Source organism: Acanthamoeba castellanii (assembly GCF_000313135.1).
Source record: "Acanthamoeba castellanii str. Neff unplaced genomic scaffold scf7180000084769, whole genome shotgun sequence".
Lineage (NCBI taxonomy): Eukaryota > Discosea > Longamoebia > Acanthamoebidae > Acanthamoeba > Acanthamoeba castellanii.
In genome coordinates, this window is record NW_004457268.1 from 237,552 (window position 1) to 258,200 (window position 20,649).

At 60.3% G+C, this 20,649-nt stretch overlaps 6 protein-coding genes and 1 pseudogene across 6 annotated transcripts in view; 4 read left to right on the top strand and 3 right to left on the bottom strand.

The window, feature by feature from the left end:
* ACA1_258340 (non-specific protein-tyrosine kinase) overlaps window positions 1–3,299 on the top strand; it is a gene marked incomplete at both ends in the record, with an annotated part of 4,153 nt that extends 854 nt beyond the window's left edge. Inside the window, 10 exons of the mRNA XM_004333548.1 lie at window positions 35–559; window positions 754–919; window positions 1,016–1,690; window positions 1,765–1,846; window positions 1,958–2,097; window positions 2,202–2,294; window positions 2,399–2,460; window positions 2,557–2,617; window positions 2,724–2,793; window positions 2,873–3,299. Coding sequence (XP_004333596.1) covers window positions 35–559; window positions 754–919; window positions 1,016–1,690; window positions 1,765–1,846; window positions 1,958–2,097; window positions 2,202–2,294; window positions 2,399–2,460; window positions 2,557–2,617; window positions 2,724–2,793; window positions 2,873–3,299 — 2,301 coding nt within the window. The remainder of the gene's footprint in view (window positions 1–34; window positions 560–753; window positions 920–1,015; window positions 1,691–1,764; window positions 1,847–1,957; window positions 2,098–2,201; window positions 2,295–2,398; window positions 2,461–2,556; window positions 2,618–2,723; window positions 2,794–2,872) is intronic.
* A 482-nt stretch (window positions 3,300–3,781) lies between these two features.
* Window positions 3,782–5,152, top strand: ACA1_258450 (uncharacterized protein; the record flags this gene model as incomplete). Its single annotated transcript, XM_004333549.1, has 6 exons — window positions 3,782–3,795; window positions 3,931–4,036; window positions 4,156–4,228; window positions 4,324–4,487; window positions 4,588–4,836; window positions 4,955–5,152. The coding sequence occupies 6 exons, from the start codon at window positions 3,782–3,784 to the stop codon at window positions 5,150–5,152; spliced, it is 804 nt and encodes a 267-aa protein (XP_004333597.1).
* A 179-nt stretch (window positions 5,153–5,331) lies between these two features.
* On the top strand, window positions 5,332–7,461 carry ACA1_258460 (ATP synthase, putative; the record flags this gene model as incomplete). The annotated part of the gene is given in 3 exon segments (XM_004333550.1): window positions 5,332–5,407; window positions 5,506–5,740; window positions 5,757–7,461. The coding sequence occupies 3 exon segments, from the start codon at window positions 5,332–5,334 to the stop codon at window positions 7,459–7,461; spliced, it is 2,016 nt and encodes a 671-aa protein (XP_004333598.1).
* Window positions 7,462–7,535: 74 nt separating this feature from the next.
* ACA1_258470 (acetyltransferase, GNAT superfamily protein) lies at window positions 7,536–8,392 on the top strand (the record flags this gene model as incomplete). Its single annotated transcript, XM_004333551.1, has 5 exons — window positions 7,536–7,608; window positions 7,680–7,771; window positions 7,846–7,942; window positions 8,055–8,222; window positions 8,310–8,392. The coding sequence occupies 5 exons, from the start codon at window positions 7,536–7,538 to the stop codon at window positions 8,390–8,392; spliced, it is 513 nt and encodes a 170-aa protein (XP_004333599.1).
* A 79-nt stretch (window positions 8,393–8,471) lies between these two features.
* On the bottom strand, window positions 8,472–14,831 carry ACA1_258480 (NADbinding domain 4 domain containing protein; the record flags this gene model as incomplete). The annotated part of the gene is made up of 22 exons (XM_004333552.1): window positions 8,472–9,146; window positions 9,235–9,360; window positions 9,461–9,602; window positions 9,742–9,940; window positions 10,013–10,172; window positions 10,338–10,441; window positions 10,544–10,666; window positions 10,831–10,947; window positions 11,148–11,266; window positions 11,359–11,468; window positions 11,571–11,680; window positions 11,817–11,841; window positions 11,983–12,082; window positions 12,200–12,303; window positions 12,374–12,486; window positions 12,575–12,778; window positions 12,881–12,997; window positions 13,100–13,178; window positions 13,257–13,391; window positions 13,497–13,703; window positions 13,788–14,390; window positions 14,721–14,831. The coding sequence occupies 22 exons, from the start codon at window positions 14,829–14,831 to the stop codon at window positions 8,472–8,474; spliced, it is 3,783 nt and encodes a 1,260-aa protein (XP_004333600.1).
* Window positions 14,832–14,944: 113 nt separating this feature from the next.
* ACA1_258490 lies at window positions 14,945–17,905 on the bottom strand (annotated as a pseudogene).
* Window positions 17,906–18,095: 190 nt separating this feature from the next.
* Window positions 18,096–20,605, bottom strand: ACA1_258500 (putative anion transporter, putative; the record flags this gene model as incomplete). The annotated part of the gene is given in 12 exon segments (XM_004333553.1): window positions 18,096–18,302; window positions 18,374–18,616; window positions 18,746–18,843; window positions 18,921–18,989; window positions 19,004–19,090; window positions 19,191–19,314; window positions 19,332–19,393; window positions 19,524–19,610; window positions 19,729–19,784; window positions 19,892–20,050; window positions 20,135–20,244; window positions 20,477–20,605. The coding sequence occupies 12 exon segments, from the start codon at window positions 20,603–20,605 to the stop codon at window positions 18,096–18,098; spliced, it is 1,431 nt and encodes a 476-aa protein (XP_004333601.1).
* Between the last annotated feature and the right edge of the window lie 44 nt (window positions 20,606–20,649).

Genomic DNA, 20,649 nt, shown 5'->3' on the forward strand with positions numbered 1-20,649 from the left:
CCTCTTCGGCAACGCGGAGCCGCTCCACCCGAAGGTCACCCGCGAGATCCACAAGTACCTCCGCCGCAACAAGACCGCGGCCAAGCGCCCCGGCCGCAGCGCCACGGTCTACGTGCCGATGCCGGCGATGATGACGTCACCATCGGTCGCGGCGGCCGCGGCGACTGCCACGTCGGCACAGCACTCGCCGGCGGGGTCGTCGTCGCCGGCGTCGCATTCGCCTTACTCGTCGACGTCGGCCGTCGGCCTGAGCTCGTCGGGCGGCATCGTGGGCGCCGGAGTTGGTTCTGGTGGGCTCGGAGTGAAAGACAAGCGATCGTCGCTGCCGGTGAGCGAGAAGGACCGGGAGCGGCTGCGCAAGCTCGAGGACGAGCTCGGCGCGATGGCGCGCGAGATGAAAGATAACAAGCGCGAGAAGAAGGCGCTCAAGGAGCTCAACGAGCTGCTCAAGCAGAAGATCACCGACCTCGTCGCCACGTCGTCCACGTCGTCGGCGTCGGCGGTGTCGACACCGCCCCCGTCGCCGTCGACGTCGGTCGCGGGGTTTCCGCCGTTCGGCGTGGACTCGAAGGAGGCTCGGCGGCGCTCTAAGGAAATCGAAAAGGAGGAAAAAGCCCACCGCAAGGCACGCACCGCACACACTCGCGCACACACCGCACGCACGCACGCACGCACACCGCACACGCACGCACACAACCGCACACACTGCATCGTGTGTTGATAGGAAGGGTTGATGGGCGGTTTTGGCTGCAGGCAGAGAAAGCGGCGCAGAAGAAGACGAAGCGCAACTCGACGACTGCGCCGCAGCCCGCGGGAGCGCCCGCAGCGCCTTCCAGTACGGGCACGCCCAAGCGGAGCCCGCGCGGCGTCAAGAATTTCTTCGCCTCCCTCGGATCCTCCGATGCCACCGTCGCCACCCGTACGCACGCGTCGTATCGTGTCGTGTTGCGTGTCGTGTCGTGTCGTGTGTCGTGTTGCGTGTCGTGTCATCTCATTGTTGTCTTGTCAATTGCAGAAAAGGGGCGCGAACGCGCGCACTCGCTCACGTTCGATGAGCCGCCGGCGCCCGTGCGCCCGGTGCCGCCGGGGTCGCCGTCGCAGACGATCGTCAATCCGCTGTCGGCCGACCGCTCGCTCGGGGCGTCGCACCTCTACGGCATGGCCTCGGTCTCTGCGCTCGGCTCGCTCGTCTCGGCGCGCGCAGGCGGCGGTGGAATCGGAGCTAAAGCCGTCGCCGGCGACTCAGGGACTCAGGGAGGAGCGGTCGGAGCTAAAAAGAAGGCGGTGATTGGGCGTTGCATCAGGCAGGTCAACATCGCCGGCGTCACCCCAGCCAAACCCAACGCCGGACAACCGGAGAGCGAGGACGAAGAACAGCAAACAACCGCGACGAAGGCGACCAAAACGAAAGCGAAGAAGACGAAAAGCGACAAAAAGAACGAAGACGAAAGCGAAGACAGGGGGGAGGCCGAGGTCGAACAGGAGGACGTCTATTGCAGCGCTTACGAGTGTCTGCTCGACGGATGGGGCTGCCAGATGAGGGAGCTCACAATGCCCATCGCGCTCCTCTCCAACACCATCCACTCGATCTCGTCGCCGCCCACCTCGCCCACAGCCCGGAGCGCCGAGGCCCGGCGAGCCGCCGTACGCCTCACCAAGCGCGGGCTCAACGTCTCCATCAATCCCCTCGGTACGCACGACACGACACGACACGCATGACACGACACGACACGACACGACACTCACTGATGAGGGTGATGATAGATGATCTGGAGAAAGAGATCATCAAGCTGGAGCAGCTGCCGCCACGACAATGTTGTGCGCTACCTGGCGCACGAGCGCTGCGGTCCGCATTTTGACACCCTTCGCGTCTACGTCACCCGGTATGCGCGCGTCGCGTGTGTCGCGTGTCACGTGTTGTGTCGCGTGTGTCGTGTGCTGACCCGTGTGTGCGCAGGCAAGAGACTTCGCTCGCTCATTTCCTGCGGGAGCGGAGGAAGCGGCGGGATCTGCTGAGCGAGTGGGAGGTCATCCAGATCGCCAACCAAATCCACGCCGCCGTCCACTTCCTCCACTCCAACGCGATCCTCCACCGAGGTACGCATCACCATCCACCTCTCCGTCACCATCCACGCGGCCTCTTACTTACCGTGCGTGTCGTGTCGTGTGTCACGTGTGCCGTGCGTGTCGCGTGTGCGTAGATCTGCGGCTGGACAACATCTTTTTGTGGGGCGAGCCATCGGATGGCCGGGTGGTGGTGGGAGGCTTCGACAGCATGGACGCCGCCGCCGCCGGTACGATCTCAAGCATCATCATCATCGGCTGATCTCCCACCACCCCATACGCGGCGCGCAAACGAGCTAACAATGCACTGTTGGCCGGGGGGGGGGGCTCGCAGCCGCCTATGAAATCAAGTCGTCGGATCCGTCCAACGGCAGCTTCCGCGCTCCGCATTTTGTGGTACTTCTCAGCACACTGTGTTGCGCGTGTGTCGTGTGTGTCGTGTGTGTCGCGTTGGTTGCAACACAAACGACCAACACCGCCGCGGCCACGCAGGCGCCCGAGCTGCTGAGCACGGCGCCCAACGCGCCTCTCGCCTACACCACCCAAACCGACGGTGACCTCCCGCTCCCCCCCCCGTGTCTCATATTTTCCCGCACACGCACGCCTTGCATGCTCGCGTCTCACCCACGTGATCGCACACGACACGACACGACACACAGTGTGGGCGTTCGGGATGGTCCTCTATTCTCTGCTGACCCTCCGCGTCCCCTTCGACGGCATGACATCGACGTACACTCGCCCCCCCCCTATCTCGCCCCATCTCGCCCTGGTCGCTCACCGCCTTTCTCTTCGCCCAACGACGCGGCAGGCAAGTGAAGGAGGCGGTGCTGGCCGGTCAGCGCCCGGAGCTGAAGTCCAAGGACCAGCTCGAGGCCGACAACGTGGTAGTCACCGCAGCGCCCGCCCCGCCGACGTCGCCCGCCGCCCCGTCAACGTCGCCCGCGAGGGACAGCAAGAGCCCCAGAAGGCGAGCGCGCAGCCCCAGGAAGAGAGCGAAGGAGAACGAAAACGAAGAAGCAGAAGTCGGAGTTGACAAGGCCAAGGCCGAGGAGGAGGCCTTGATCGGAGCGAAAAAGGAGGCGGAGGCGAAGAAGCGGAAGAGCGAGCGGACGAAGGCGCTGATGCGGTACGCCAAGCTGCAGGACCTGGTGCGCAACATGACCGCGCAGGACCCGGCCAGGCGCCCGACCCTCGACAAGGTCAAGCTCTACCTCTTCCTCTGCGAGAGCCTGTAATCAGCATCACCATCATAACAACGCATGTGCGTGCGTGTCGTGTCGTGTCATGCCGCCCGAGCAAGAGCCGGCACACATCACATTCCTGGCATTTTTCCTGCGTGTGTCGTGCGGAAAAGTGGAGGAAACGCGGCCTACACAAATCAACATCCTCAATCGCGATTGATTTCGATTGATTGACGCCGTTGAACGAGCCAGCACAGAAGAGATGTTCGGAGATCGAGGAGGTGGCGGTGGCAGAGGCGGCCGTGGCGGCGGCGGGGGCGGCAGAGGTGGCAGAGGCGGCCGTGGAGGTGGGAGGGGCGGTGGCGGCCGGGGAGGCGGACGAGGGGGCGGCAGGGGAGGCGGACGAGGAGGTGGTCGGGGGCGAGGAGGTGATCGAGGAAGGGGAGGCCGGGGAGGCGGGAACAGCGCTTATCTCACGATAAATGAAGGAGCGCCCATTCGGCGCCGCGAAAAGACCGAGATTAGATGGGACGAAGATGCTCGCAAGTACGTTCCCTACACGCATCGCCTCTGAACCTTCCCAAATCACTCTTCATTACGCCGATTTTGCCTCAAGCTTCTACTTCATTTCACAATTCAATTTTTGTAGCGCCTGATTAAATTTCTCATCGTCGTTCGCTTGCAGGGATTTCGTGACGGGTTTCCACAAGCGCAAGGTGCAACGGAGGAAGCAGGCCGAAAAGGAGGCCACCGAGAAGGAACGCCAGGCCCGCATCCAGCGCCGGAAGGAGGTACCACCCCTGCTCTACCTGGTCCCTGGCGCAACACACGCACCAGCACGCATGCATCACCGCACGCTATGGAGTGGAACGTCACTGACCTGATCCCTGCACACGCGCCCATCCATCAGCTGCGCGAGGCTGAGGCTCTTGCGGCCGGCGGCGATCTCCTCATGCACAAGGCTAAGCATCAGCAGGGACCGGGTACGCCACAACACGCACCGCTGCACACGCACCACCGCACACGCACACGCACGACACCGCCGCACACGCTGACTCGGGGGGGGGGTTGTGTGTAGGTGAGGATGAGTTTGATGAGAAGGAGAATGTCAAGGACCACTTCAAGCACCTGCTCTCTTCGGACGACCCGGCGCGCAAGCGAAAGAGGGAAGAGGGCGAGGAAGACGGCGAAGGCGGCGATGAGGACGATCTGGACGACGACGAGGACGACGACGACGATGAGGTTCGTGCGTGTGCGGTGGTGCGTGTGCGGTGGTGCGTGTGCAGCGGTGCGTGTTGTGGCGTACCCGGTCTGTAACTCATGGGTGGTACGTGCGCTACAGATGGAAGCGGCGGAGAGCGAGGAGGACGAGCGGGCGCTGAAGGAGACCTACGAGGGGGAGGAGACCGATACGGTCGTGACCGTCACCTCGCTCGCCCTCAACGGCGAAGACGACCCGTTCTTCAAAACCGAAAACGAAGACGACGACGAAGACGGCGAAAACGAAAACGACAATAACGAAGACGGCGATGAAGGCGAAGGCGAGGAGGACGGCGAGGGCGAGGGCCACCACAACCACGTCGGCGCCAGGGTAAGTTCTCCCCTGCGTGTGCGTGTGCGTGTGCGTGTGCGTGTGCGTGTGCGTGTGCGTGTGCGTGCGCGTGCGCGTGTAGTGCTGATGAGGCGTGTGATCTGCCCCCCCCCACTAGACGTCAGGAGGCGGCGGCAAGAAGTCGTCGTCGGCGGTGTCGAAGAAGAAGGCGTACAAGCCGCCGCCGAAGAAGGCCAAGAAGATGCAGGGGCGGTACTCCTTCACTAAGGCCAAGAAGGCCCGCAGCAAGCGACGTGCCAACAACAAGCTCCCCGGCGCCATGAAGTCCAAGAAGCAGCGAGGCGGCTCGCGCTGAGGCTGCATGTCGGTTACTCTGAGGATTGGCAAAGAACGAACAATGCCTTCTTTCATCTTTTCAGCACCAGATGTGGGCTTCACTGCACCAACAGAAGTAGCAAACAACTTTCTTCTCGTTTTGTATTTCAGGTAGTGCGAAAGAGAGCAGTTCACCAACAGACTGCCCACTCAGTGAAGATGTATGCCCTGCCCACCCAAACCGCCAGCCCACCACATGAAGTGGCAGGCACCGTCCTCTCCATCCGTGGAAGCCGTACGCCCCACTTGCTCCTTCTTTTCAATTAATTATTTTTTTCATCATAAAATATTACTTTTTAGTTATTTTTTTGCCCACAATTTTTTTGTTGGCAGAGGTCCGGGCCGAGGGCCTGGTGGGTGTGGCGCTGGACGAGCTGGTGCGCGTGGGCCGCCAGGGCATCTGGGGCGAGGTCGTACAGCTCGAGACCGACAAGACTCGCCACGGCGGCGCCGCAGTCGCCGTCATCGAGGCCTTCGAGGAGACCGCCGGCATCGCCGTGGGCGACCCCGTCGCCCGCACCGGCCGCCCGCTGTTCGTCGAGCTCGGCCCGGGCCTGCTCGGAAGCGTGTTCGATGGCCTCCAGCGCCCGCTCGACGCCGTCAGAGACCACCAGCAGCCCGAGCCACAACAACAACGCGCCGATGATGGCCGGGCCGCCAGCAACTGGGGCCTTTGTGCCGCGCGGCCTCAATCTGCCGGCGCTCAACCGCGACTTGAGGTGGTGGTTCGAACCGACGGGCGACTTTAGGGTGGGCGACGCCATCGCCGCCGGCGACCTCTACGCCACCGTGCAGGAGAACGCGCTCTTCACCCACCGCATCGCGCTGCCGCCCGACGCGCCCGGCGGTCGCATCGCCTTCATGGCCCAGCCCGACGCCTACACCGTCACCGACGTCGTGCTCGAAGTGGTCGACATTAATGCCCGGCGGCACCAGTACACGATGATGCAGACGTGGCCCGTGCGCCGGCGCCGGCCGACCGAGGCGCGCCGTCGGCCCGAGCGCCCGTTCTTGACCGGCCTGCGCTGCCTCGACGCCCTCTTCCCGTGCGCCGTGGGCGGCACCGCAGCGCTGGCCGGCGGCGTGCGGTGGTTCACGTCTAACGTGACCTTCTCCATGGCCCGCCACGCGCGGGCCGACGTGAGCGTATACGTCGGGTGCGGCCAGCGCGGGAACGACCTGGGCGAGACCCTTATGGAGCTGCCCGAGATGACCATCTTCGACTCCCAGTCGGGCCGGCACGAAGCGGTGATGAAGCGCACGATTGTTGTGGCCAACCCGGCCAACGCGCCGCCCGCCGCGCGCGAGGCGTCGGTCCACACGGGCCTGGCCATCGCCGAGTACCTGCGCGACCAGGGCTGCGACGTGGCGCTCACCGTCGACTCGCTCTGTCGGTGGTCGCACGCGATTGGCAGCAGTACACGTCAGCAGCAACAGCCTCAACTGGGACATTGGGACCGCGACGGCGTCGGTCGACAGCAATTGGAGGGGCAGCTGGGCGCCATGTACGAGCGGGCCGGGCGGTTCGTGTGCGCGGGCGCACCAGCGCGCGAGGGCACCATCACGCTGGTCGCGATCACGGCGGACTCAGGATTGTCGAGACCCGGCGGCGGGGCCTGGGCCGATGTCGACACGATCACGGAGGCGGCCAAGGCCGTGGCCCAGACCGTCTGGGCCGCCGACCGGTCCACCCCGTTCATGTCCATCGACTGGCGCCAGTCGCGGTCAAACCTGTTCTTCGGCGCGTTGACCGGCGAAGACCACGACAACTACTACCGTCGACACATCGCCGACGACTTTGTCGAGCTGCGCCGGGCGTGCCTGGACCTGCTTCGGGCCGAGGCCGACCTGGCCCCCCGCGTGGCCCAGGTCGGGCGCGACGGCCTGACCGAGCCCGAGCAGGTGACCCTCTACGCCGCCCGCCTGGTCCGCGAGGATTTTCTGCACCAGAATTTCTTTTCATCGGCCGAGGCCCGGTGTTCGCTCTACAAGGCGGCCTGGATGATGCGCAACATGGTCCTGCTGCGCTCGCTGGCCCAGGCCACGCTGGCGGCCAACGCAAACAAGAACAAGAACAAGAACAAGAACGAGAACGAGATGAAGATGATGAAGATGAAGAAGTACACGACGTGGCGGGAGCTGCGTGAGGCCGTGGGCGACCTGCTCTACCGGGCCAGCACGGCCAAGTACGAGGAGTTCGACGATGGGCACAAGTTCGTTGAGTTGGGCGCGGAGCTGCGCGAGGCCTTCGCCGGTCTGGGCTGCCCTATCTTCCTGCCCTCAGTGTAATTTCTTTTTTATTTACTATTTATTTGTTTATTTGTGTTTTGTTTTATCTGTTTATTTATTTCCACCAAGTAAAGATGGAGTTAAAGTTACACTTCAGGCAGTGTTCGCTGTCGGACTTGGATCGCTTGGACGTCCTCGAGACCGCGTGTATTGACATCTTCTCTTGGATCTGCAATTTAATTTTACAAATCTAATTGATCTTTATGGCGTACATACAGCCTATCCGGAGGACGAGGCGGCGTCCAGGGAGAAGCTGGCGTTCCGACTCACCCACGCCGCACCCTACTTCCGCTGCGCCACCACCGCACAGGTGCTTGTTCCACTCCCTTCCTCCACTCCAACTCACCACCTTTCTTTTTCTTTTTCTCTTTTCTCTTTCACAAGAACGGCGAGGAGCAGGTCGTCGGGTTCGTGTGCGGCACTCTGGCCGTGGGCCAGACCCTCACCCACAGTTCCATGTCCCAACACACGCCCGAGGGCTGTACGTTGTCGTCTTCTTCTTGTCTAGCTTCAGTGTGCGTGTGCGTGTGCGTGTCGTGTGTACACGTGCTGACCTGTGCTTACTGTGTGCCGTGTGTGTGTCATGTGTGTAGCGACTCTGTGCATCCACTCGGTGGTGGTCGACGAGCGGTGCCGCGGGAACAAGGTGGGCACGCGCATGCTGAAGGAATACATGCACCACGTCGCCAGCCACCAGGCCAACGTCGAGCTGGTGCTCCTCCTGTGCAAGGCCAACCTCAAGCCCTTCTACGGCTCTTGCGGTACCATTCCACCCCCCAAAGCACACTGGGCAGTGCTCGTTCGCTGGAACACCGCAAGTTGACCAGCTGCGCGCCCGCCCGTCGCAGGTTTTGAGGAGGTGGCCGAGAGTGGTGTGGTGCACGGCCAGGAAAAGTGGTTCGAGATGAAGCATGTGCCGCGGCGGCAGTGACCAACCACTGCTTTTTTACACATAAAAGGCGCCTATCTGATTGGTGAACTGCTTTTATCTTCTTTTATTCGTTGGCGAATCAAAAGACGCCCTTGGCCGCCAGGAATGGGAATACTGTGGCGTTCAGGCCTGCAACTGTTACCTCCTGTGCAACCACCGGGTCGCGCCCGGGCGTTGCCGTGCACTCAACACCACCAGGACAGCCGACGCAGTAGCGGAGGAGGTTGGCGTGGTGGAACGTATCGACATTCGACGCCGGGAAATCGTCGCCGCTGGCCTCGAACACCCGCCGCAGCGGGTAGACCGCGTTGGCGGGCACGGCGACGAGTCGGGCGAGCCACTGGTGGTAGGGCACCACCGCCACCCGCTGCTGGCCTCGCTCCCCGGCCCAGGCCACCAGCGCCGCAATCACCTCCGCCACGGCCGGCGACCGCAGCGGATTGATCACGTTGACCGCAATCACCTCCGCATCAGACGCCGACGCCGACGCCGACGTTGACGCCGGCAACGCCGATTCCGACGGCTCGGATGCCGACGCCGACGCCGACGCCGATACGGCAGCGGCGGCGAGTGAGGTAGAGACGAGGGAGGAGAGAAGCTGGCGAGGCGGAGTGGTGAGGTGGTCGCGGCGTGCGGCGAGGGAGATGTGGACGATTGCCCGGCTGACAAAGTCGACCGGCGCCAGGTTGTGCCGATTGTCGGGCGACACCTGGGGCGCGCTGCCCAGCTGCAGCATGCCCTTCAGGGCAAGCACCTGTTATTGTCGACAAACCAGTTAAATTCCTGGCGTGTTGCATGGGAACATTCAAGGAAAAGCAAAAAGAAATTGGCGTGCAACGAACCAGGAAGTCGTGGGGATTGGAGTAGCCGGTCTGGGAGTGAGCCCACACGCGGCCAGGGCGGAAGACCAGCGCGTAGAGGCCGCGCCGGCGCGCCTCCCTCACCTTGTTCTCACTCACCCACTTCGACTGCGCGTACCCTCCCGCCTGCCCATCGTGTTGCGGTGAGTGTCGTGTGTGTCGCGTGTGTCGCGTGTGTCGTGCGTGTCGTGTGTGTCGTGTGTGTCACCTTATCGAGGAAGAGGTCGGGCACGGGGTCGTCCTCGCGGAGCGTGCGTGCCATCGGCCCGGGTGCGGACAGGACGCCGATGGTGGACACGTAGTAAAACGCCACCGCCTTCCTCTCATTCATGCACGCCATCCGCAGCAGCCTACCCATTTGACAATTAAATATAAATTAAATATAAATAATAATATTTATTGCTCATACTAAGACTTCTCCACTATTTAATATTTAATTCTATTTTGTTATTTATTTATTCTATTTTATTGAATGTTGGGAATTCGTACCATTCGGTGCTGTCGACGTTTTCTTGCTTGAGGGCCGAGTAGGGCAGCACGCTGTTGACGACGGCCCCGTTGTGGTAGATGGCGTCGACGCCGCTGGCCAGCTCCGCGAACTGCTCCTCGGCCAGCCCCAGACGCTCGCGCGACAGATCCCCGCACACCACCTTCACCCGGTCCCACTCATCACCATCCCGCTCCTCGCCTACACGCGCGCGTGCCGTGAGTGTCATGTCGTGTCGTGCAGCGTGTGTGTTATGTGCGTGTCGTGTCGTACCTGGGGGCAAGGCGTCTTCGAGAACGCGCAGCAATCGTGCGCGTGCGGTCTGTGGGTCGTCGCCGCGTACGAGGCAGTGGATGGTGGCCGTGGTCTGCTTGAGGAGCTCCAACAGCAGAAACACGCCCAGGAAGCCCGTCGCGCCAGTCAGCAGGACCGCCTCAGGCCACTCCGCTTCGCCCGCGGCCAGCCCACCCTAGGCCTGATCTCCGGGTCTGTCGACGACTTGCCACGTCAGCAGAACACGACACGCACACGACACACGACACGCGACACGACACACGCGCAGTACAGTACCGAGAGCGCATTCTTTGGCCCAATCGACGGCGAGTTCGGGCGGGGCTTCGGAAGTGGCGCCCTTGGTCATCATCTCGGCGAGGTCGGCCACGGTCAGGTTCTCTTGGAACAGCGCCTGCACGCTCATCTCCACTGGATTCGACACGGCGCGGAGTGAGTGTCGCGCAATGACAGCGCGCGCGTGTGCGGTGTGTGTCGTGTGTGTGTGTGTGTGTGTCGGATGGGGTTGAGTACCTTGGTACTGGTCCTTGAGCTGAGAGACCAGGCGGACTGCGGTGAGGGAGTCCATGCCCAGGTTGCGCAGCGTGAGCGCCTTGCCCTCTTGCGTCAGCTTTTCCGCATTCTCTGTCATGTCCCCTGCAACGTCTCTATTGCCTCAGCACGCGGCACCTCACACGCCACGACACGACACGACACACTCCACTACATGCACGACGCACACGACACATGCAACACGACACGACACCACGACACGACACACACGACACAAGACACGACACGATACATGGAATAGAGAGTACCGAGCATGGAGAGCAAGGTCTGTTGCATGACGATGGGATCGTCCAACTCGTCGTAGAGCTGGTCCATGATGGAGGCGTACTTGTCGTTCAGCGCCTGCCGCTTCAGCTTCTGCGGTCCTGCATGGTTGGACACGCACCACACGAAACACACGAAACACACGACACACGACATGAAGCGACACAACACACACGACACACGACACACGACACGACACGACGCACATGACACACGCACCACACGACGCGACACGACACACACATAGATAGGCGATGAGTGCGTGGAATGCAAAAAATGTGGGCAGGCGAGGGAAGGAAACCCGTGAGGAGTCCGTTGTCGATGGTGAACTGCTCCGTCTCGAGGTGGACGCCTCGCACGAACTCGAACGACTGGATTCCCGCCTTGGCCCCGATTCGGTACAACTCGTGCACCACATACCTTTCCCGATTGCAGTTGCCATGTCAGCATTGCATATATGAGTGTGTGTCGTGTGTGCTGTGTGTCGTGTGTGCGGTGTGTGTCTTGCGAACCGTTTGACGGCGGGATGTGCGCATAGAGCGGGAGGGTCGTCGAGCGCCGCGTCCAGCGAGGCGTCCGCTTTGCTCTGCGCCCACGCTCGCACCAGCGGGAAGTTGGGCACCTATGGGCATGCGCGGAAAATGAAATAAAAGTTTAAGCAACCAACCAACCAACGCGCGCGTCGCCATGTTGTGTCAGAGGGAGGGAGGTGGCTGCGACGTACGACGACAGCGGTGAGGTACTCCTTCAGCGGGGTGCCGTAGACGAAGACCTGGTCGACGATGGCGCACTCCTGGTAGATGCACTCCAGCTTCTCCGGCGCCACGAATTCGCCTGCGTTTGTCGTTGGACCGCACACCCCATTCATCTCCGCTCAGTCAGAACACCCAACAACGACAAAGGTGACGTGACCACACATGACACACACGACACGCACACGACACACCGAAAGGAAGGAAGGAAGGCACACCTTGGGCGAGCTTGAAGATGTTTTTCTTGCGATCAATCACGGTGATGCGCGTTCCATTCATCTCGCCGATGTCGCCCTGTAGTGGGAGGCGCATTGTGAGCGACGTGTGACAAGCTTGTTGTGTGTTTGCGTTGTTGGAATTCCATTCTAGATAGGTGGTAGGTACCGTCCGGAACCAGCCGTCGTCGGTGAAGGCGGCTGACGTGGCATCGGGGTCCTTGTAGTAGCCCTGGGCCATCGTTTTCGTCCGCACATAGATCTCACCCCTGCATACCGAACACACACTAAATTAGTCTCGGATATAAATATGTTGATATATTTTGTAATTATATTTCTACAACAACAAAAGAACGAAAACGAAAACGAAGCCGAGGAGGGAATACCTGGGGAAGGGCTTGTCGGTGGCGAAGTAGCCCATTTCGGGCACGTCCACGAGTTTGACCTCCGCGGCGTTCGACACGCGGTGGTCGTGCGAAATGGCACCCACCTGTCCCTCCCCCGCTCCTTCTTAGTCTGTGCGTGTCGTGCGTGTCGTGTGTGTCGTGCGTTCACGTCACCTCCGTTGAGCCGTAGCCATCCGAGACCATGGAGCGGTGGAAGCACCGCTGGATGAACCTCAGCACCGCTGGTGCCGTGGGCGCGCCTCCAGACACCACATACGCCACCCTGCCTGCTCTCCCTCGATCAGTGCTCCGCACAGGTGTGTCGTGTGCTATGCGTGTCGTGTCGTGCGTGTGTCTCTTTGGTCGTGTGCGTACCACCGAGCGTCTTCTCGTATTTGTCGAGGAGAGGCAATTCGATGGCCTTGAGTTCGTCGGCAGTCAGCTCGCGAGGCTCGCCGCCGCCGAGCTCGGCCTCCTTGCGCTTCCGCTCCGCCGCGAGCTCCTCCTGGTAGCGGCTGTAGAGGATGTTCCACAACCGCGGGGTCGATGCGAACATGGTCGGCCGCACCAGCAAAATATCTGCACACGCCGCACACCACATACGTCGCACACGCATACACGCACACATATATGGCACATGGTAACCATGCGAATATGTCGACATTTAAATGACATATGTACCATCGAAAATGCGGGACATGTCGCTCTCGAAGATGCCGACCCGGCCGCCTTGGACCAGCGTGAAGGCCACGTTCTTTCGGTCGAACATGTGCGCCATCGGCGAGAACGAGAACACCACTATATAGTCCAATCCACATTACACGAGCACGTCAAACTCATTCGTCGTGCGTGTGTCGTGCGTGTGGTGTCGTATCATGTCGTGTGTCGTGTAGTTCGTACCGAGTGGATCGTGGGAGATGGTGCCTTTGGTGAGCATCGAGTTCCAGCCCGCGTAGGAAATCATCACACCCTTGGGTCTCTGTCACATAGTGGTCAGTTGACACGACACACGGCAACACTACACACAACACTACGGCGCACAAGACGGGCCTCTTACCCCGGTGCTGCCGCTGGTGTACATGAGCGTGTAAAGATCGGCCGGCTTCCGGCGCACCAGCCGAAACTCGCGCTCGCTGCGGCGTAGATTGGCGCCCGATCGCTCCAGCTCCGCGAAGGAGAGCAGTCGCAGGCCCTGCGTACGACATGGCACCCAGCCATTGGGATGAGCTGGTGTGCGTGTCGTGTGTGTCGTGTCGTGTCGTGTGTGTATGTCGAGTGTATCATGTGCTCTGTATACAAGGGATTTGGCTCTTTCGAGGTGGTCGGTGGTGGGGTCCTCCATGGAGACGATGAGCTTGAGCGAGGGACAAGTAGCACTTAGCTCCAGCATTTCGTGCAGCACCTCGAATCGGCTGTCATCATCGCCTTCGTCATCGTCGCTCCTGTGCGCGCGTGGGCCGCCGACCACCAGCACAGAAATGTTGGCGTTGTTGATGATGTACTCCTGTTGATACAGGCTCGCGAATGTCAGCGCACACAACGCGCGTGTGCTGTGTGTGCGTGTGTGTGTGTGCGTGCGCACGCGCACCTTTTGAGAGGACTCAAAGGGGACGTGAAGGGGCACGGTCACGTAGCCCAGGAAGAGCGTCGCGAAGTCGGCCACGATCCACTCCATACGATTCAGGGAACACAACCCGATCGCGGGCTGCTCGCCTTCCCCGTCGATCGCCTCTTCCGCCTCATCCTTCTCTTCTCCCTTCTCCTTACCGCCCTTCGTCTTCGCTTTCGCTTTCTCGCTCTTCTTCTCTTTCACTTTCGCTTTCTTCGTTTTTTGTTTCTTGTCTTCGTTTTCTTTGGGTGACGTGGCATCGCCGCCGGCGGTCGACAACAAGTGGCGTACGCCCAGCTCGGCCTCCATGACTTGCCGCAGGCCGCGACTGAAGTCCCGCACCCGATCGTGAATCTCGCCATAGGTGAAGTAGTGGTAGGAGGCAGCGCCACGAGAAGACAACGAAGGTGATGATGATGATGATGATGATGAAGGCGATGATGAAGAAGACGACGACGATGATTGACGCGTTCGTTTAACGCCGAGATACGGGCGGGAGGCGTAGTGGGTGAAGGCGTTGTTGATGGTGTCGGCCACGTGTGGCGCCTTAATGAGCTCCCTCAGCTGAATCCTGTGTAGCGTCTGCGAAGCCACTGAGCGATTGCCCGCGTGCGTGCGGCGGCAAGTGCGTGCGGTACCTCAAGGTGCATTGGATGACCGTCGTGCGTGGGTCCGCGAGCGGCGTAGCAGCTTTCACACAGATCATACCCCGCACATTCCCAACTGCACCAACAATTTCATATAAAAAAATGACTTTAATAAATGATAAATTCTATCAAAAATAAAAAAATGAAACGAACCAGTGATATCGCGGGGAAGGAGGCACGATGCGCCCCGAGCACCAATTGCACTATGGGGAAGGGGGCGGTGAGGAGCCAAAGCGGAAGAAGCGAAAAAGGGGGAGAGGCATACTATAAAGCCGTAGCGACTGGCATCTTCGAATGTGTTGGCTTCCTTGTTGGGCTTCTTGCCGCGGCCGCACGCCTGGGCGACCTTGCCCTTGACCAGCTCAAACAGGCTCATTAGTAATAATATTATCGATTTTTTTCAATTTTGTGATTTTCCTGTTTTCCTTTAAAAAATTGTAAAGGAAAGAAGGAAATCTTTGCCGATCAACAAATAAATCACATATTTGATTAAATTGACATATGGGTAATCAGCCGCTGGGCCAGCTCCAGCTCCAGGCGTTCCTTCCTCTGCTTCTGCTTTTCTTTTCCCCTCTTTTTTGCCGCTCTCTTCTACTTCCTCGGCTGTGACAGGGAAGGAGTCGCTCTGTAGCACGGCACTGATCAGCGTCAGCAGAGTCTGCACCTCGAGCTCATATTCTGAGCACTCGGTGCCGCCAGCGCACTCCGGATGATGGTGGTGGTCCTGTTCTTTCGTGGTGCCGTCGGACGGCGGCAGCTCCAGCAGCTGGCCCACGACCTGGAGCAGGCTCCGCCCGGTGTCGGAGACCTCCACTTGGCCAACCCCCACCACGCGGTACAGCTCGTGGTGGTGGTTGAGGTGGGTCTCGGGGGAGTCGGAATCCGGATGGGACTGAGACTGGGCGTCGGAGTCGGAGTCGGAGTCGGAATAGGGATTCCTGCCCAGTTTGTCGGCGATTTTCTCCTGGAGTTTGGAACCGACGACGTCGACTGCGAGCCGCTTGAGCCCTCGGCCGAATCCAGTGCGCTCGTCGCAGTGGAAGACGAGGCAGTCACCGCCAGACCCCACGCGGACGAGGAACCTCACGCTGAAGCTGTCCATCTGCTTGTCGCGTGCACACGGCAACCGGAAGCCGAACTCGCTGCCGCTGATGAACGAGATCCGATCGAACAGCTGTCATTCCACCCAACAACTTGTGAGTATGTAGGAATTGATTTGTTACAGGCGACTCGTATGAGAACGAAACCAAAAGGGCGGGAAGACAACGCACATGAGAGCCATCGGCTGGGCGAAGGTCGATACCGTGGTCGGCTTCCAAATTGAGGGCCGTCTTGAGGGCAGCGGGCAGCATGGCGAGCCTCCGCTGGCCGAAGAAGCGGCGGATGGCCCGCGTCACGAACTCCCACCTCCGACACTTGGCAACCAGCGACCCCTGACACCGAGAAGCCAAACAGCCACACCACTCAGAGCTCCCCACAATGCACGACACAGCAGTACACGACATACGCACGACATGTCACACGATGTGATGTACCTCGCAATACTCCTGATTCTGAACGGCAGTGGCAAAGTAGGCGTCCGTATTCCGGAGGAGCTCAAGTACTGGCGGTGTCTCGAGCCTGTGGTTGCGAAGCACAGCGCTCAAGACGGCGGCCTTCCGGGCTACCAGGAACTCAATGTCTTCGTCGTCGTTCATCTCGTCGTCCGAGTTGTCCGATGCAGCTTCCTCGAAGGTGCGCTCCACGTCGGGCTTCCAGGCCAGGCCCAGACACGCGTAGAGCAGCACCAGCACCTCGCACACCGACCACTTCGTCTCGTTTTCCTCCTTCTTCTTCGAGTCATTCGCCCTCCGCTCGAGCACCTTCTTGGTGCTCCACCGGTCGGCTTCGCCGCTTCTGCTCTCGCTCGCCACTGTCTCGCCGAACCCGAGCGCCGACCACAGCTTGAGGAGCGTGTCGTCTTCGATCACGCACCGCTGCCCACCCACAGAGCAGGTCAGCTCCAAGTTGAGCCGGTCGTCAGCCTTGGTGTTCTTCTTCTGCTGGGGGGGCTCAAGGCCTAGCAGACGGATCCACTCGAGCGAGCGGGTGCCGAGGCTCAGCCCAACAACCTGCCCCCACCCGGACGGCCTCGCGTCCCACTGGCAGCTGGCTGGATCCTCGACGGACTCAGCTCCGGCGACGTACAGAAAGAGCTGCACCACCTCTGGGGGAACCCAAACAGTGTCAACAACGAAAGCGAAAGCGAAAGCGAAAGCGAAAGGAAAGCGAAGCAGTACCTTGAGGCTTGCCAGGCAGGGAGAGTGACAGGACGGATTCGGTGTGCAGGCCGGCCTGCTCGCCGAAGAAGGCGCTCGCGTGCTCGAAGTGCTCTAGGCGCAGACGCGCACGCTGGTGCTCCTCCTTCGGCTCCTCTTCCGCCAGGTCGAGCACTGCATCGATCTCGGCCTTCTTCCCCGCTGGAAGCTCCCATTCGTCGCATACGTAGGCCAGCACCTCCTTCAGCCTGAATGTCATTCACAATCCGAAGCAACATGGTTTAGCTCCGAATGCCGACCGCACACAGCACACGACACACAACACACGCCACACACCTGAGCTGGTGCAAGTGCGCGTTCGCGCGGCCTGTTGACAAGCTCTCGACCGCACGCTCGCGGCCGCGGGGCGTGTCAGTGATCAAGTCCGCCAGGGGCGGTTCAGGAAACTGGGCCTGGAGACACTGGTCGACCTTCCACAGCACATCCATGGGCAGCTGCACCGCGGCATCGACCGCGCTCTGCATGCGGCGACACGTGAGCCGGAGCGCCAGAAGGTCCCTGATCGAGCCAGCGCGCTCGTCGCCATCAAACCTGTGTGTGCTCGCGCGCGAGGACGGTTGTGAGTGTGTGCGGTCGGGAGTGTGTGAGTGTCGTGCTGTCGAAAAGTCGGGAGGCCGAGGCTATACGGGAGGGTGAGCATGAATCGTGTTTCTTCTTCTTCGCTCCGCTCTTCTTCGCTTTCACGCTGCCGCTCGTTCTCGGTTTCGGAGCCGCCCGTGTACTCGTCCTCCTTGAGGAAAGGCGCGTGACGAGCACGCACGCGGCACACCGACGGCACTTGCGCTGCTTCCACCACTTCACCAGCCGCACGAGCAGCTGCACATATGCAACGTCAAATGTCGGAGGTGTCAGCCATGCAACATCAAGTGCAACTTTTCTTGCTAATATTGAAAACAGTAAAAGCTAGCGACGCACCCGTGCGGAAGCCGTGCGGCGGCGGGGCTGATGGGGCGGTGCCGGAGAGGAAACCGTGTTGAGGGGTGAGGTAGTCCAGGAGGCGGCGCAGGGCAAGGTCCGGCAGTCCGCTCAACAGATCCCACGACTCCTGCGTCTCACCTTCGCCGCTGGCTTCCGAGGAGTGGGTCAGGAGGTCGTTGGTCTCTTCCACGGTGGGGGTGTCGGTCTTCTTCATCGTCAGCGGTAAGAGCTTGTGGTGGGGTGTAGAAAAGAAAAAACAAGGTCCGGTGCTTTCGGAGTTGTTGTTCGCGAATAAGTGGACAAGATTTTCATCAGCGGAGAGGGAGTGTTGTTGCTGTAAGAGAGTGATCCCACAACTGCCGCTAATCAAAAACAATAATAACTAAAAACATGCGGGGAGAGAATCAGAGGACGGCAGAGGTGCTCTGGAGGATGACGAGGCCGAGGGCGACGACGAGGAGCGTGGTGGGGAAGCCGAACTTGAGGTACTGGAGGAACGTGAGGTGCCGCGTCGTGTTGAGCTCCGCCACGATGATGTTGGCCGCCGACCCCAGCAGCGTGAGGTTGCCCGCCACCGTACTCACCCACGCCACCACCACCCACACGTACTCCTGAACGTACCGCACGTCGTGGCCCACAGTCAGCGCCCGGCACACGCAACGACACGACACGACACGCGTACTTGTTCGTGAGGGTCGGACATGGCGAGGATGTCGGGTGCCATGAGGAGGATGAGGGGCACGTTGCTGACGATGTTGGAGAGGATGAGCACGGCGACGGTGAGTTTCAGCAGCGGCCCGATGGCCGTGAAGTCGGCGTCGGCGCCGATGAAGCCCGACCACAGCTGGGCCGTGATCTCGGTCTTGCCAAAGGTCACCATCACGATGAACGTCCCCGCGAACCATCCTATGAGGTTCCAGTCCACCTGTAACACGACACACGCGACACACACGACACGCACGCACGCACACGACACGCACGACACACGCACATAAACGCGAATGGTTGGTGCCTGTAGAGTTAAGAGGCCCGTGAAGCGGAGTGAATTACTCACCTCTTTGAAGACCCAGCTGGGCGAAGTCTGAGTGACGATTCCCTCGATGGCCATCGCGACGAGGGCCACGCCCGCCGTACTCCAGCCCACATTGCACCCTTCACCATCCGATTCCAGTCAGTCATTGCGCAGGTGCGGTGGCGCGGTGGTGTGCGGTGGCGCGGTGGCGTTGTACCCAGGAGGAAGAGGATCATCATGACCACGAGCGAGAAGGAGAGGGCGATGCCGAGCCTACCGCGGCCTCCTGCTTGCCATCACCAATGGCGCCCACCCTGTCTTCGAACGCTTCGTCGACGTCGGTGTCGCTGTAATACTCGCTCTGCTCTACATGCTGCATCTGGTTGGCTGTGCGTGTATGCATGTGTGCGTGAGCAACCAATGTGTGCCTGCTGGGTGGATGATGATGATGATGATGATGATGATGATGATGATGATGATGATGTACTTTGATTGCCCTGAGCCTCCTCCTTGAGCCAAGTGCTCTCACTTACGCCCTGTTTCTCATCGTCGCTGTCGTCGTAGTCGTCGTAGTCGATCGAGTTCCGCTTCCGATGGCCGATGATCTGATCCTTCGAAAGAGGCCCACGTACCCGTAAAGCCACAGCAGCGCCACGTTCACAACGGTACCCGCCAACGCCGCCGGACCCACTACGCACATGACACACACGACACGATGACACGACACGACACGACATGACAAATACGACACGACCAACGACACGACACGATCAGGCGTCACAATGGTGAATGCACTGTGAGGGAGACGTGGGAGTGATACCTGCGACGACGAACTTCCAGTACGAGAGGTTGCCGTAGGAGCCGATCAGCACGTTCTGCGGGTTGCCCGTAATGGTGGCCGCGCTGCCTGCCGTGTTTTCAAAAAGGAAACACACCGAGAGAAGCCACACGTACACGGGTGGTGAGACAAAGCCCCACCTCCCATCATTCTCATCGTGTCAGGGAGTCCATGGACACAGACGAACCGATGTTGGCACACGTGCAGATGGCCAGCATCAGCGGCAGCATCGGGTACTTGAAGCTGTGGGACATGAACGAAGGATTGCGGGTTGTCGGTGAGTCTACGTCATGCTTGGAATGTTAACCCACACGGAATGACGAGAGTGAAGAGAGAGAGAGAGAGAGGACCTGATGGCGATCTCTTCGACGATGGGTGTGAGAAAGACGCAAGTGGCGTCATTGGTGATGAGCGGGGCGAGCACGGCAGATAAGCAGCCCACCCGCACCAACAGCGCTCGCCAAGACGGCCGACCCCAGAGCAGCAATCGTCGCAGGTATATTGCGAATCTGTACCCCACCGCACCATCACGACGCTGAGCCACACGCACCACCCACCGCACACAGCCGGCCCACAATAAAAGACGGGAGTACTTGTGCTTGGCTAGGAGGCACTTGAGAGCCATCATCCCGAAGAGGAAGGCCAGTGTGTTGTAATCTATGTCGCGGTAGGCCTCTTCCGCACCAGTGAGACCCGTGGCCACCTTGGCACACGAACACAAGACAGAAGGTTATCTGGTTCAGCCAGAATTGATACAGAATGAAATGTAATTCACAATTTTGTCTAAATCACCCCTTAAGATAAAGCCCTGCTAAGCGAATGGTTTATTACGTTCAAACCATGTACAGATGACTGAGGCGCAAGGCAGGAAATGTCAATGATCGATTAATTGCACGTGAAATTAAGAAAAGGAGAAAAGAAAAAAGGAGGGGTACCATCCAAGCGGCGGCGAGGAGGGCAGGGGTCGTGCGGCCGAGCGGGAGAAAGGGGAGGGACGGGAAGGCATTGAAGATGAGCGTGAAGCCCAACCCGACCGACGCCCCCACCTTCCCCACCACGTCCATCTCGCTTCCTTCTCGTGTTCTTACCGATCCGCTAGGAACAGATT